The 15,050-nt window shown below is 44.6% G+C and overlaps 2 protein-coding genes and 1 long non-coding RNA gene across 4 annotated transcripts in view; 1 reads left to right on the top strand and 2 right to left on the bottom strand.

Annotated features, from left to right (window-relative positions):
- Window positions 1–10,283, bottom strand: part of PPM1L (protein phosphatase, Mg2+/Mn2+ dependent 1L) — a 316,265-nt gene extending 305,982 nt beyond the window's left edge. For both annotated transcript variants that reach the window (XM_006159953.3, XM_027776354.1), the window contains exon 1: window positions 9,217–10,283. In XM_006159953.3, the coding sequence (XP_006160015.1) occupies window positions 9,217–9,615 (399 nt within the window). In that variant the 5' untranslated portion in view covers window positions 9,616–10,283. The remainder of the gene's footprint in view (window positions 1–9,216) is intronic.
- A 50-nt stretch (window positions 10,284–10,333) lies between these two features.
- On the top strand, window positions 10,334–11,453 carry LOC102470230 (uncharacterized). Its single transcript, XR_336222.3, has 2 exons — window positions 10,334–11,116; window positions 11,305–11,453. It is a non-coding gene; the product is annotated as an uncharacterized LOC102470230 (long non-coding RNA).
- A 2,323-nt stretch (window positions 11,454–13,776) lies between these two features.
- On the bottom strand, window positions 13,777–14,562 carry LOC106736149 (ubiquitin-40S ribosomal protein S27a-like). Its single transcript, XM_014592179.2, has 2 exons — window positions 14,136–14,562; window positions 13,777–13,851 (listed from the first exon to the last, which is right to left on the bottom strand). Exons 1-2 carry the CDS (start codon window positions 14,523–14,525, stop codon window positions 13,777–13,779), a joined length of 465 nt encoding a protein of 154 aa, XP_014447665.1. The 5' UTR covers window positions 14,526–14,562.
- Window positions 14,563–15,050: the final 488 nt, after the last annotated feature.

The following is a 15,050-nucleotide window of genomic DNA, read 5'->3' as shown; positions in this document are numbered from 1 at the left end:
ACAGGTACACACACACACACACACACACACACACACACACGATAGCATGATTTTCAAGCCACCTGGGCTGAGATTTATACCATGGCTGGCCATGTGGAATCCAGCTCCCTTAACCACTAGGCTACCAGCCAGTCCCCCAATTTTTTTAGAGAGAGATTTTTGGTATAGGGCGTTGGACTCCCTGGAGAGACAGAAAGTGAGAAATCACCCTCTCTCCGGGGAGAATGACCACACCACAATCTCTTCTTCTCCATTCTTCCCTTGGGATTTTTGGCACACACACAGGCATGAATGCATACACGTGCACACACCAAGTGTAAGTTTTAAGCCTTTGGGTCCGGGACTCATGTGGAGACAGCCATGTGAGAATCCAGCACCTTAACCACTACGCCACCTGCTGGTCCCCCAACATTTCTTTTTAACCACAGGACTATCCTAGGTAATTGTTAAGATCTACCTACTAAGGTTTGTAGTGTAGGATTTTTGAGAACTTGACCGCATTGTGTCACAAGGATGCAATCAGAGTCAAAGGAGAAACTCAAAGTCCTACTGAACAAAACGAGAACAGACAGTGTCCACATAACAGTGCTATCAGCACTTTATCACCCAAATTATGAGATTTGTAGACGTTCAACCAGAAGCCTGATAGCACAACTTTCGCTAACTGAGAGCTCTAAGTATGAATCCCAGTTTTAAATTCTCGTCTTACCACCTACAAGCCATGGCAAATTATTTAACCTCTCCTTAATGTCTACCTCTATAAAATGGAGGTAATATACTACATACTTTATACTCATGAAATTAAAATTAGATAATATAATAAAGTACTTAAACATTGCCTGGCATAGGATATAAATGCAAACTGATTAATAAATGTCATTAGTATTATTAATGGTGGTTTCTTTATTTCTCCTTTGACCCAGAAATCCCACTTCTGAAAACCCACCCTGGAGAAATCATCCAAACTACAGTAGAAGCACAAAAATACTTATTACAGAGAGACTGGTTGACAGACACAAAATTAAGGATACATAGGAGGAGGAAGTCCTATGTATCAATGACTCACTATAGAGTAATTATACATAACAACGATTTATTGTATATTTCAAAACACATTAAGTAGAAGAGAGAATTTTTAAATCTTCCCAACATGAAGAAATAGTGAATATTTGAGGTTATGGATATGCTAATTATCCTGATTGGATCAGTACATATTGTACACATGCATTGAAAAATTACACCATAGTCCAGCTTTGCTCAAAACTATCCAGCAGTTCTCAGTATTTACAGAGCACAGCCCAAGCCCCTAGGCGCAGTGGCATGGGCTTCAAATACGAGTGCTAACAATAACCCAGCAGTATCTCCCACTCTCTGTATCTGTAAATGCTAAATCCCAGGCCAAGGCTCCTCAACTGTGGGTCCAGCACATTGGTATATTTTGCCATTATGTCACAAACAGTATGTGACTAATAATGGTTCAAGAACCAAAACTTGTGAATTATTTACTTTTTAAAACTAAGTCTGGGGGCCTGGCAGGCGGCGTGGTGGTTAAGGGCACTGAACTCCCACATGGCCAACTGTGGTTCGAGTCCTGGATCTGGTGGCTTGCTTTCTCACTTTCCCTCCCTCTCTTTCTCTTCCTCTCTGGTCAAATTAAAAAATAAGTAAATAAATAAAGTTAAATTTTTAAAATGACTCTTTAAAAAAGAATTAAGTTTGAAAGGATTCCAATTTATTCCTATAGTATCCTCTCATTTACCTGTTGGAAGTGGGAACAGAATTTATACTGGAACATTGGGAACAGGCCATAATTCCCACGGGGTGTGTTATACATGAAATCTTCTCTGTCCCAGGAATCACAGTGGAAATAGAAACTCCAAATGAAGGCTCCTCAGAGAGCGGCATCACTGGAGTTTCCCTCCGTGTGCAAAGGGAGCGAGCAGCATGCCTTGTTTCAAATTGTAGCCAACAATTACACTCCCAACACTACCTTCTACCATCAACAGCATGGGGAGGGGGCCAGGAGGGAATCTAGAATCAACTGACAGTAGGAGTGGAATCCTTTCAGAATCACTCTACTCCATCAAAATAGAGGCAGCTTCTTAGGTTGAAGGACAAGAATTTCATTTCATGGGTTTTCTACTCAGAATGCTGACATAAAGTTTCTTTTTCAAATAAATATACTTAATTTTTTTAAAAAGTCAATCTGAAAGCAATACTAAGTATATCAAAACAGAGGGATTCAAATATGGGAAAAAATAATAATAATGGATGGGCTTTGAGGATGACTACAGTTGAGGAAAGCACACTCTAAACAAATAGGGCTACCTGCCTGTCTTCCCACCGAGGCTGCCTTTTACTTCCTCTGTACCCCTTCCACACTTCTTCCACCTGTAAGGTCATCTCCTTCTCCTCCACTGAAACTGTCTACTGAAATGCCAGTATCCAACCAAATGTCAGTTCTTCTTCAACCTGATCCAGGATTCCCCAAGCCCCCTCATTCAGGTGTAGGACACGTGCATCTTGTAGCTCTGCTAAATACTACGTATCTTGCAGTTCTGCTCTTTTTACAAAGCTCATTTCTCCACATACGGAATGCTCCCTGGGGGCAGGGAATGCACTGATTCATCTTAGGACATCGCATAACACTGTTTTCCATACAGCAGATAATACAGAAACTGTTGGCTCAATTGAACTGAATTTCATAACCTCTCCAATGGATGCATCAAGCTCAGCAGTCAGGTTCTTATGTTCACCCTACCAAGAGGTTCATAAGCATAGGCAAAAGGGTTTCTTATAGGGAGGGTGGGGGCAAAAAAAAAAAATTGGGGGAGAGGAATTTTGGTGTGCTATTTTAAACCAAAACAACAGAATTTTCCTTAAAACCATAAGACATTGTTCCATTAAATCCTTGGGCCTCTTGCAGGACTTAACCATTCACTAATAGCAACTGTACTGTCCAGAAAACAGATCATTACTTTGCTACTCATGATATATTTATTCAGAACTACATCTTATTTCAGAAGGATTCTGTGAAACTTATATAAATACATATAATACAATAAGGTAAAATGACATCTAAGACAAAGAGAAAAGTAAGACAAAGAAAAATTGAATGTAAGAAAGGTAACTGTCCTGGGAAAGAGGGGGTTACCAAATGAATGTATTCTGCAAAATTCTACACATTTGCTAGAGATAGGTCAGTTTTGGCTCTTAACACTGCTAGCAACCAATGAACATGGGATGTCCCAATCAGCTACATGACTCATCATCCTTAAGATAAAAACAAAGAGGCATTAGAGTACTACTTTTCCCTTGACTGTCACAGAGATACACATAATGTAACAAAGAGGTCCTCAAAACACCCTTGTAGATGATTTGTCAGAGAGACTTAGAAGACAACTCTACACCACTCTTACAGGCAAATGACATCAAAGAAGTCAATACATGCAAATGCTGGAGAGGAAGGCAGGAGGGCCCAAGGAGGGGGTCTAGGTACACAGTCCCTTACAAGTGGAGAGTAATTAGAAACAGATGTTATTCTATCTAGACTAACCTGAAATCCAGAGGTTTAATGCAACCACTTGCCTTTAAAATTATAAATAAAATCTGATGTGTATGTACATTGTTCTTTGAGCTATGTCTGTAGTTTTATAACATTCTCAAAGAGAAGCATGACTGAAGAAAGTTAAGAACCACTGATTTAGGGACCAGCAGAAGGTATAATGTTTACATCGCTGGACTCCCATGTAGTAGTTGACCACAGGCAGCTTAAAACTCATACCATGTGCGTGTGTGTGCATGCCCAAGGCTCCACAAGAAGGGACTGTGGCATGGCCAACCACCTTGGCGGGGGTGGGGGGAGGGGGGTGATTTCTTGCTTTCTGTTTCTCCTCTTCCTCTCTCTCTCTCTAGTGAGCACATGTGCCCTCTGACAAGAGGAAAAAAAAAAAAAAAAAAAAAAAAAATCTCATGCAAAGGCCTCTTTGGCTCCATGTGGAATCTATCTATGTATAACTCACAGCCACCCAAAATCTGGTCCTCAGCATAACAAATTCAGAGACATATCTTTTTCAACAAATCCACAATTGAATAGGATCAAGAGAACTAACTCATGTTAACCCAATTCATAAGAGCATGTGCCCTATAGCAGAAATCTCTAAAAAACAAACAAACAAACAAAAACCCCACTGATCTAAAGAACCAGATTATAAATATACATACTTCAGGCAACTCGCCATACATAGTTTCTCTTCTAAGCTTCTGAGAAGTGGAGCCTTAAGACATGAAGCCTTCGACAAGTACCTGAAATTCAGCTTTTCCTATTGGCTAAGCTCTGTGTCAGCTGTCAAGATACACTTGACCTTTCTACGGTACTGCCCCTAAGCATACAGAACATATAACAATCCATTCTTCCAGATAGGTTTCAGCCATGAACATTGACAAAGCTGCCTCAAAGGATTGATGATATTATTTATTCTAGATAGTATTAAAAAAATACAAAAAAACCCACCTTTGCCTGTGGATAAAAAAATTACAGATAAGTACAAAACCACTTCCTTTACAAACATTATCTTGAACTTTAAAAATAACCACCTTTCCACATCGGTCGATATGATCTGAGCTGCTTTTAATTTAATCTTATCTAACACAATAAAATAATCACTGACATAGTTAACTAACATACATACAACACTGTCATGGTTAGGCTGTTTCAAGGTCCCAAGAACATCAAGTGAGGAAGATGAGCTGTCAGAGAACCAGTAAGATAAGGCTCTTTAAGATCTCACTGGGCATTCATTTTTAGGCTAGCCCCAAACCCTAATGGTTAAGGGAATCAGGTCCCATTGGCCCACCATGGTTGGAATCCCAGCCCCAGTGGCTTGAAAAACACTCCAGGTGCCTATGTGTGCATACTCCAAATCCCAAGAGGATGGAGAAACGAAGAAAGGACCACAGCTGATCATGCCCTACTGGAGAACGATTTCTCCCTCTTCCTCTCCCTCTCTCTCTCTCTAGTGAGCATGTGTGCCCTCTGACAAGGGGAAAAAAAAAAAAAAAAAGATCTCATCTATGTATAACTCACAGCCACCCAAAATCTGGTCCTCGGCATAACAAATTCAGAGACATATCTTTGTCAACAAATCCACAATTGAATAGGCTCAAGAGAACTAACTCGTGCTAACCCAATTCATAAGAGGCTGATGTGCAAGTCAGAGCAAGAACTTATTAATTAATCATATAGAATATTACTTTTCACAAATCAGAATATTTGCACCTGAAGCCCAGATGCTGCTTTCTCAATGTCTGCATACCTGGAATCCTAAATTGTAACTCAAAGTTCCCAGTAGTTAAAACAAAAGAAACAGTTTGTGGGATACCAATGAATTACCTCTGCCCAATGTACAGCTTTCTAGTGATCAAAGTTGTGACAATCACAGGCAGAGTCTCTCTCTCGGAGACTGCTGCCCCAACACTGCAGACTTCTTGGTCTTTACACTTTCTTTATCCATATCCTTCTTGCCAATAAAAATGTCTTTAGACAGGGTATAATGTACCTAGCGAGGGTATACCTTACATGCACTATTACCTTTTTTTCTGTTTTAATTTTGCTACGAAGTGTGTGTGCTTGCTGGAGAGAGACAGAGGCAGAGAGAGAGAGAGAGAGAGAGAGAAAGAACTCCCCCACGGGGATGGCCACACCACAAACCTGTCTCCATTCTCCTGTGGGGATCTTGGGCCCACATGCACACATATCCAGCATGTTTTCGAGGCCACCAGATCCAGGACTCGAGCCCCACAGTAAGCCGTGTGGGATCCAGCCACCTTAACCACCACACCAGAAATTCTCAGGTTAAGTAGCTTATGCAATTTGCTCAAGGTCACAACTAATATAGTAGTCTCCCCACATACAGGGCTTCACTTTCCATGGTTTCAGTCACCCACAATCAACTGTGGTCTGAAAACAGGTGAGTATGGTATAGTACAATAAGTATGTTGAGACTGAGGGAGAAAGAGACCATATTCACATAGCTTTTATTGCAATATATTGCTATAATTATTCTGTTATTACTAGCAAGTGTTAATCTCTTACTATTCCTAATTTATAAATTAAACTTTATGATGAGTATGCATGTATAAGATAAAATATAGAAAACATAGGATTTGGTACTAATCACACAGTCTCAGACATCCACTGGGGACTTGGAACTTATTCCCAGCAGATGGGGGAGAAATACTGTATAAAGCAGAACAGAGATTCAAAGCCAGATCTCAAATGAAAGCTTTGCTTCTCATATGGCCTTCAAGGTGTTTTTCCCAAGGCCTCCCATCTCCAGTGTGATTTAAATGTCCATCCTCTGAATTCCCATAACACCCTAAGCACACCACATTGCAATATTTGTTTTGTGAGTCTGTTTCTCTCACTAGGCTGAAACTTTTTGAAGATGGGATGACGTGTCACTCACTCTTGTGTCCCCAAGGTGCTATCTGTCTGGATAAATAGGCAAACCAATACATCCAGTGGTTTAACATAAAGATCAACAAACCAAAGGCCTTGAACTAAGCATTAGCCACCTTAGAAAGTTCACAACTTCTCCAGCAATCAGCTTCTCACCTAAACAAATGGGATGAAATGGATACGCAAGGATGAAATTAGTATATACAAGGATGAAATGGGTACATACTCAGATGGAATAGGTACCCAAGGATACACCAGGGATCATCTGAATCTAAAAAGCTCTACAATTGTAGATGGGCCCTGATTTTTTTTCTGGCCTATCTTATTAGTATGAGTTATTAGAAATGAAATTATTAAACTCATTTATTTTCTGTACCACTCTAGAAGCAACCTGTAAATAAGTAGTAGAGAGTTCAGAAAAAAACTTCCTCTTTTCTGGAAGGTGATTAACTGTTATCTGTACTAAAATCAAACAGCGGCACCCCCCTCTGGTGAATGTCAAAGGAGCTAAAATCACACAAAAGACATGAATTAAGATAGTGGGATTGTCTTTGATTAATATGTAAACGAAAAGCCAGAAAGAAATTAATCTATATTATTTGTTATTATCACACTCTTATAAACAAATAAATAATTTCTTTCCAGCACTTTCCTTCTTTTGTCCTAAAATAAAGCCAGAGTTAATAAGCTACAAAGCTGATCTGGCTAACAATGGCCATCTTTTCATTTTTTAGTTTCAAAATGTAATGAAAAGCTATGTAAATGTAAGATACTTTTAGTGAAATCTGAGTATTTATCATGTTGTTATTCTGGATGGTACATTTACAAGATAGTACAGGAAATTTTTCAATCTGAAGCCTGTTCAGATCTGTACTTTCAGGTTTTAAAATATCAACTTAAAAGTAAATAAATAAAAACCAGCCAATCCCTTAACACACGCAGGTTCAAAGCATGCCAACACATCGCACACAGATAAGCACAACTGAACGTTTCACAACACAAATTTTACGAGACTTTTACATGAAAGGTGAAACTGCTTTCTAAGACCATAAGCAAATTGTCACCTACTAACAATCTTAATATAAAACTATATAGTAAATATTAGCTGATTTACAACAGTCTAGACACATAAAATGAAAATAGACATTCTGACAAGACAAGAAAATGAATTAGTCACTATACTGGCAACTTCGTCCCTCAGGTGTGGTTCTGCCCGCAGGAGCAGAACTTCTTCCCCCAATAAACGTTATCTTTCACCCGCCCTGTGACCAAGGGGAGAACTACACAGGAGCCTACAAGAGTATAACCAGAGAGAACTTCCCTTCTGAAAGACAGACTACAACAGCTAAAACTGATTTCAGCTGCACGAAATAAGTCTTCCTAGGAAGTGCTCCTTTTCTGGCAAAGTGAAGGACAAGTAGGCACAGTATCCTGGAAAGATTAGCACAATGGTGAGTGCAGAATGCAGATAAGAGAGCCAACTCAAAGCTTTCTCCAAGTTCTCCAAAACAAAGAACAAGCAAAGGCTTGAAAGAGTGACATTCCTCACAGTTCCCTACAGCCCACCCAGAGAGCATAGGACCCAGAAGAGAGGCGCGAGCGAGCGCGGGAGGGGGTGTTAAAGTTGAATGGGGTAGGCGGTGATATAAAAGTCGGGGGGGGGGGGGCATGGGGGGGAAAGGATTTAATAAGTATGCTTCATGCGCGTGTGTGTGTGTGTGTGTGTGTGTGTGTACTGTCATATTTTCATATGTGTGCATATATACTTATACATATATATGTATGTAGCAACAAAATTGTTACAAAATGCCAAACTGAAAGAAACTAGATGACCGGCCTGGTGCTCGTTGTAGCACTGGGTTAGAGCTGCATTAGCCACTCCCCCTGAGCTGATGCCGAAGGAGGAAGCCAACCCTTGGCAACCCTCTCCGACCTCTGGGAAGCCTGAGCCCCAGCGCGCAAGCCGGTGCCGCAGAAATGTGCGGAGAGAGACCGGAACCGGCCTCTAGCCCCAACTTCTGTTCCCAGATGAAGCCCCAACAAAGGAGCGCGGAAGCTAGGGATGCGCCGGGGCACAGGGGTGAGGTGGGGGCGCCCCCTCCTCTGCTGCCACGGGCACCTCTGCAAAGGCCAGGAGTCTCTCTGTCCCGCGCTGCGATCCAGCTAAAAGGAGGAAGCCAGCGAGGCTCTTCGGTTTGCTGGCCCGATTGCGCGTGCGAAGTTGATGGAGTTGGGAAGGAGCGCAAAGCCGACCCCCCCCCATCCCCCCGCTTCCCTCCCTAGGGCAAAGGCGATGGAGAGTCACAGCTTCCCTCACTCTCGCCGAACCCCTCTGCTCTGAAGATTGAGAATCTTTTCCCTAACAGAGCATCAGAGATACTCTTTCAGTCTTTGTGTCTAGTTCAGCCTCACACCCTCTAAAACAGCGGCGCTGAAGCCCAGGGCCAAACTTGACTGGAGATACCATTAAGTCTCCGCGCAAAACTAGCAGTCGTTTGCTGGGTTCCGGCCTCGGAAACCTCATATTAAGAAGCACGAAATAGGCTGTCGATGTCTCGTTCTCCCCTAAATTGGACCCCAAGGAGCAAGAGATCTGAATCCACAGTGTTTTTGGCAACTTGAGCCCCATCCGTCCAAACAGGTACCAGGTCATCTACACGCCCCTCGCACCCGGGTCCTACCCCACTGCGCACAGGACGTCCTGTTGTTTACGTACACACGTACACATGAAAAACAAAGCCTCAGGGAACTCCTACCTCGCCCCCGTGCCCGTCGAAGATCCCGAAGATGGACGGGTGCGTCTTGTTGGCCAGATCCGTAAGAACTTCGAAGCGGTCCTCCATGTGGTCTCTCCGGCCCTGGATGGAGTACACCGCCACGTTGTGGCTCTTGAACTCCCAGGTCTTGGAAAACTCGGCCTCCAGCACGTCGAGCCCCCCGAGTCGATCGTTCTGCATGATCTCGGCCACCTTGCCCTTCACCATCTTCACGGCATCCCGGCTGGACTTCACGATGGTCTTCACCTCGTCCGTGTGGAAGAAGTAACTCCACAGCGCCAAGCTGATGCACAGCAGAAAAAGCGTCTCGGGTCTCAGCAAGAAGTAGCGCATGATGCGACCCAGCAGAGACAGCAAAGTCATTGTATCCTCTATCATTTATTATCGCTAGAGCCCCAACCACCAGCAGCGACGCGCGCCCCGAAGGCTCGCCGGGTCCCAGAGCACTGCGGGGACAGCCCGAGGGGAGGGAGGCGGAGCAGCAGCCGAGGGTGGGGGAAGGAGGCGCGCGGAGCCGGGCAGGAGCAAACAGCAGGCTGATCCGAGCGGGCACTGCGAGCTGAGGCAGTTTCCCTTTTGTCTCCTCGCCTCCGCGGCCCGGAGGCCCGTGCCTGCCGCCTGCGCCGCCTCCCCTACCCGCGCCCCTTTGTGATTCCGCGGCAGCGGCAGAACCAGCCGCCGCAGCAGCGATCGCGGGTGTCCAGGTTGGGCGAGAGGAATCAAGTTAAAGTTGCGCCGGGCGGGTCCGCCGCGGGGAGCGGGAGAGTTCCGGGGCGCAGACGCCCGCGCGGCCCCTCCGGGGATGCCCCCTCGCGGCTCCGGGGAACGATCAGCAGGGGAGGAGGCGCAGGACACGAGAGCCCGGCGGGCAAGGGATGCACGTCCCTTCGGTCACCGCAGCGGAGAGCGCGGAAACGGCCGAGCGCTCCGATTCCTTCACACACCCCAGGGGACCCCAGAGAATAAAAGTTTTGCCGGAGCCTGGGCAGAGGCGGGGATACTCGGAGCCCGGCGACGCGACACGATCGGCGCTGAGCCGCAGGCGGCCGGCCTTTTTTTTGCCCCGAGCGTGCTCGCCCCGCCCCGCCCCGCCCCTTGAGCCGGGACTCGAGACCCCGAGGTGCTCCCACCGAGCTGTCAGAGGCTGAGGCCGCTCCGCGGCTGCTGGCACGCGCCTGCAGCTCCAGGCGGTCGGGGCGAAGGAGGGGGGGAGAAGAGGACGCGTCAAACGCCCAGCTCTGGCGGACGGTCGTTTCTGCCCCCTGTGCGGGCTCCTGGGACAATAAAATACTCCCGCTAATAGTCTTATCGTTGGTTTCCTGGGGCTGCTGCTGCTCACTGGGGAGCGAAGAGCTGCACGTGAGCGTTCCCCCCTCCGGCAGGCTGCACAATAGTGCGGTCTCCCCCGCCTCTCCACCAGGCATAAGGCAAGCGAGAAGGGACGCACCTCTTCCGGCTCGCAAAGCGAAACGGAGAGGGGATCCGGTCGTTGGCTGCCACCGCGGCGTTCCGCAGCAGAGGCCTGCTCCGAGGTCCCGAGAGACGGAGAGCGAGCCCGGGCCTCACAGCCTTCTCCGCCCGATTACAGCAGAATGGGGAGACGCAAAACCACGTGGACGTGCTCTCTGATCAGGACCTCGCTGGGAATGTGGAAGGGCTGGCCTCCGAGAGCGGCCGGTGGCCCTGGCGCTGGGCACTCAGCCATCACGAAGGCCTGCCCTGGTCTCAGCCCTTCCACAGGGAGACACGGAGCTTCCAAGTGGGCCCCGGGAGCATCTGACCCTGCCGGGGCGAGGGCTCTGACTCTGGCATTCAGGTTTAAAGGTCCCTTTGAAGCGCCGACCTAGCGGCCTCCCATCACCTCTCACCCGTGCAGAAGGTGACGTGGGACCGGAGCTCTTGATAAGTCGAGGCGAACGGCCCGCAGAGGAGAGGGGGCTTCCAGCTGCCGTCAGGGATGGGCGGGTGTCTGCGGACCTGGAAGATGGGAACTGGTAGGAGAAAAGAGCGGCTTAGAACACGGAAGCAAGTGAATTTCAAATACTCACTCTCGCTATCCCTGTCCAGAAAGAAGAGTGCTGATCTGCTGCTTCCAGTGCAGAGGCTGCCCCATTCCAGCCAAACGCGTGTCTGTCCCCTCCAAGCACTTCTGCCTTGGTATGATAACGACTGCTTTTCAAAGTGATAATGATACAATAAAAAGAACTAGAAAGAAATACATCAAAATGTTCACAGTAGTTAACTACCATGGTAGATTGTATGTGGTTTTCATTTTCTGCTTTTGACTGTTGTCTATTTTCCACAACTTTTCCAAAGTTTCTACAAAACTTCAGAACCAGGAAAAAAGTGAAAACTCAGGGCTAGCAGGTAGTGTGGTAGGTAAGGCGCTGGATATTCCCATATGGCTGACCACGGCCTGAATCCCGGACCTAGTGGCTTGCTTTGGCACCCTCCTCTTTCTCTCTCTGATCAAATTAGAATAAATGAATGAATAAATACAATTAAAATAAACCTTTTTTTCTAAGTGAAAACTTGAACTCTGTAAAGGCACATACTGGGCTAGATAGTGGTGCAGCAGTAAAATGTGAGGCTCTGCCAGGGTGACCCACATGAGAAGGTTGTGGGTTTTCATCGGAAGGTGTCCCTAAGTACCCAGGCACCGTTCGCCCACAACCGGGGCTGGCTGAGGCTGGGGGTAAGCCTCGAGGGGTCAAGACCCTGTTAGGGGTGCTGTTTCTCTACCTCGCTCTCTCTCATTCCCTCATGAGAGAGATAAAATTAAATAAATAAATAAAGGCATATACAATACAATACTATAAACTTGTGTAGAAAAGAGGTAAGTATGAAGGACTGTTGACAATGTTATTTTCGACATCTCATTCCCCTTTGCACCTTTTGTATTTTCCACTTGATAAATAAATAGGGGAAATGAAACAGTTTAAAACAAATGAGATCAATTTGTTCAATAATGAAGAGGTCTCAATGAGATAATGAAGACCAAAGCATTTAGGAACTAACTATAAAGCAAAGTAATGCACCAGTGATGTTATAAAGATAAGCTTAAAATGGCTCTTACTGTAAACTGGCAAATCATTTTTGGGTGTATCAGTCTTTTGTACATGAATCTGCTACTCGAAGGCCAAGGCAACTTACAGATAAGCTATGAAATTCCAGGTTCCTAGGCCCCTCTGGTCTGTCTGCGTCATCTCTATAGTGGTGACAGCAAAATAGATAATCATGAAGGGAATGACTTCCGTTTCCCCCATACCTAAGTAAAGAAGGGCAATTACTGTAACGGTCTCTCTGGAGGTTAAATACCAAGCCGTGACTTGATTAAATAATTGATTAATCTAGATATCCTGCCGATTCTGTGGAGATATACTTTCATATTTACACCTAAGTAGTCCACCCACATGAAATTCAATGAAATCAAGAAGAGCCTATACACATTTTTCTGTTTCTAGTAAAAAAGTTATATAGTTTACATAGCAATTTTTAAAAGTGCCTGAATGAGCTTTTTGCTAGAGTTTATTGTGAATTTTAATATAACAGAGAAATAAAAAGTTACTTCTTCTAGTGACTATCATTTGCTGGGAGAAGATAGACATTGGTTTGCCTGGGATCAGGGAGCCTCTATGCTCAGGGTTAGCTGGTGGGAAGAACTTTCTTCCTGGATAAGGGTAGCAACAGTGAATTACCAGGGTACTTCTGAAAGTTCATAGAAAATGGAATTAAATTATGTGCTTATTTGGGTGCAAAAAATAAAAGAAATACATGCAGTTTTTTTAATAGCACACATCTTCCATGAATTTTATGCATAGTTTTTTTTTTTAATAATACACATTTTTTGTGACTATTTTTAAAGGTTTTAGCCATAGGGCATGTGCACTGGTCAGAGAGTCAGTGAGAGGGAAGGTAACATATCACTCTCTGGGAGGACGGCCACACCACAATCCCCTCTCTGTTCTCCTCCTGGGGTTTTGGGCACATGCGCCCAGCATGATTTTCAAGTCACCAGGTCTGAGACGCGAACCACGGTCAATCACGTGGGAATCCAGCTTCCACCACATCATATGCTGGCCCCCTTCTGTGAATTTTTTGACGATCTCTTGTATTTTCTTTTAAAGCTCACCTGTGTCTATATTCTAAGCTAACTGGTAAGTCATTCTTTTCTCCACCAATTCCCATGTTCAATGCCCACTTCTAGAAGCCTGCACTCAGCCTGGGACTGTTCACTTCTCCTTATCCAAAAATAAAGGTTTTTTTTTTTTTTTATGTATAGCAACTTAATTTCCATTCTCATAACAATCCCCTGGTGAAGCTAGAATATCTTTTATCCCTGTTTATAAATATGAAGAAAGTAAAGCGCAAAGATGTTAAGTGAAGGTCACAATTCAGTACATAAAAGACTGGAAACTCAAACTTAGTTCTGCTCACCAGTTCAGTACTCTAATATCCACTGATTGCCCAGTGATACTGACATGCTTAGTCTAATTTTTTTTTTTAACATTTAAAGATTAGTTCCTTCCTCATAAACAATTATTTGTCTTCTGGTTTGTTGAAACAGTAAGTCAGACGTTTGCCACAATAATGTCTGTCAAAATGGCTGGCCATCGGGACCAGCAGTTAGCGTAATGGCTATGTCACTGGACTCCCACGTGGTCGACTGTGGTTCGAGTCCCGGACCTGGTGGCTTAAACTCACGCCAGGCGCGTGTGCGTGCGTGCCCAAGATCCCGAGAGGAGAATGGAGGAGAAGGGATTGCGGCATGGCCATCCTCCCTGGGGGGTGATTTCCTGCTTTCTGTCTCTCTGTCTCTGTCTGTCTGGTGAGCACACGCACTCTATAGCAAAAACCTCTCCAAAAAAAGCAAAAACAAAAACAAAATGGCTGGCCATAAAATCCCCAGCACCACATTCATCTGAAGGGCACTCCCGACGAAGGCGGCTGATTTTGCCATTTTCATCCACCTTATAGTATTTCAGGACAGTCAGCTTAACCTTCTTCCTCTTATGCATATTCTTCTTGGGAGTGGTGTAAGACTTCTTTCTTTTCTTAGCACCACCACGAAGTCTCAACACAAGATGAAGTGTGGACTCCTTTTGGATGATGTAGTCAGACAAAGTACACCCATCTTCCAACTGTTTGCCAGCAAAAATCAGTCTTTGCTGAACAGGAGGAATTCCTTCCTTATCCTGGATTTTGCCTTTTACATTTTCTATTGTATCCAACGGTTCAACCTCAAGGGTGATGGTCTTCCCTGTGAGGGTGTTTACAAAAGTCTGCATCTTGGTGGCAATCCCACCGCAGATGGTGGATCGGAAAGCCTCAGTCTAATTTTTTATTTCTCTAGTAAAATTTCTGGAGATCTATTAGGTCATCAGGGAAGTCATGACATATTTCTCTATGCAAAAATGTATCATGACTTTCCCAATGACCCAACAGGTTACAGAAATCTCATGAAGAATATGTGGATTCTTATTTTACAATTCTGATTTTAGCCTTTGGGACAGGCACTGAACTATGCGTATTTACCTGACCTATTGAAAATACCTATGTGGTTGACAGACAGGTGCAAGTGAAGTGTCCTGTCTACAGTCTAAAAACTCTGTTGTTCAAGTAAAACTGTGTCTGAATTTCACAGAGAGCAAAGAGGTACCACACAATGTGCATTATACAAATATTTTACCATTACATGACATGATAATGAACAGAGCTAATGACAGTTCTAGGTGTTCTTAAGATATAGGAGCAAGAGTGATAAAATAGTTCCCAATACTTATCATTTTCCACTATGCAATTAACTCATGCCA

Source organism: Tupaia chinensis, unplaced genomic scaffold, assembly GCF_000334495.1.
Source record: "Tupaia chinensis unplaced genomic scaffold, TupChi_1.0 Scaffold000670_1, whole genome shotgun sequence".
Classification (NCBI taxonomy): domain Eukaryota; kingdom Metazoa; phylum Chordata; class Mammalia; order Scandentia; family Tupaiidae; genus Tupaia; species Tupaia belangeri.
Note: the sequence above shows the minus strand (reverse complement) of the source record. Positions and strands in the feature narration are given on the sequence as shown.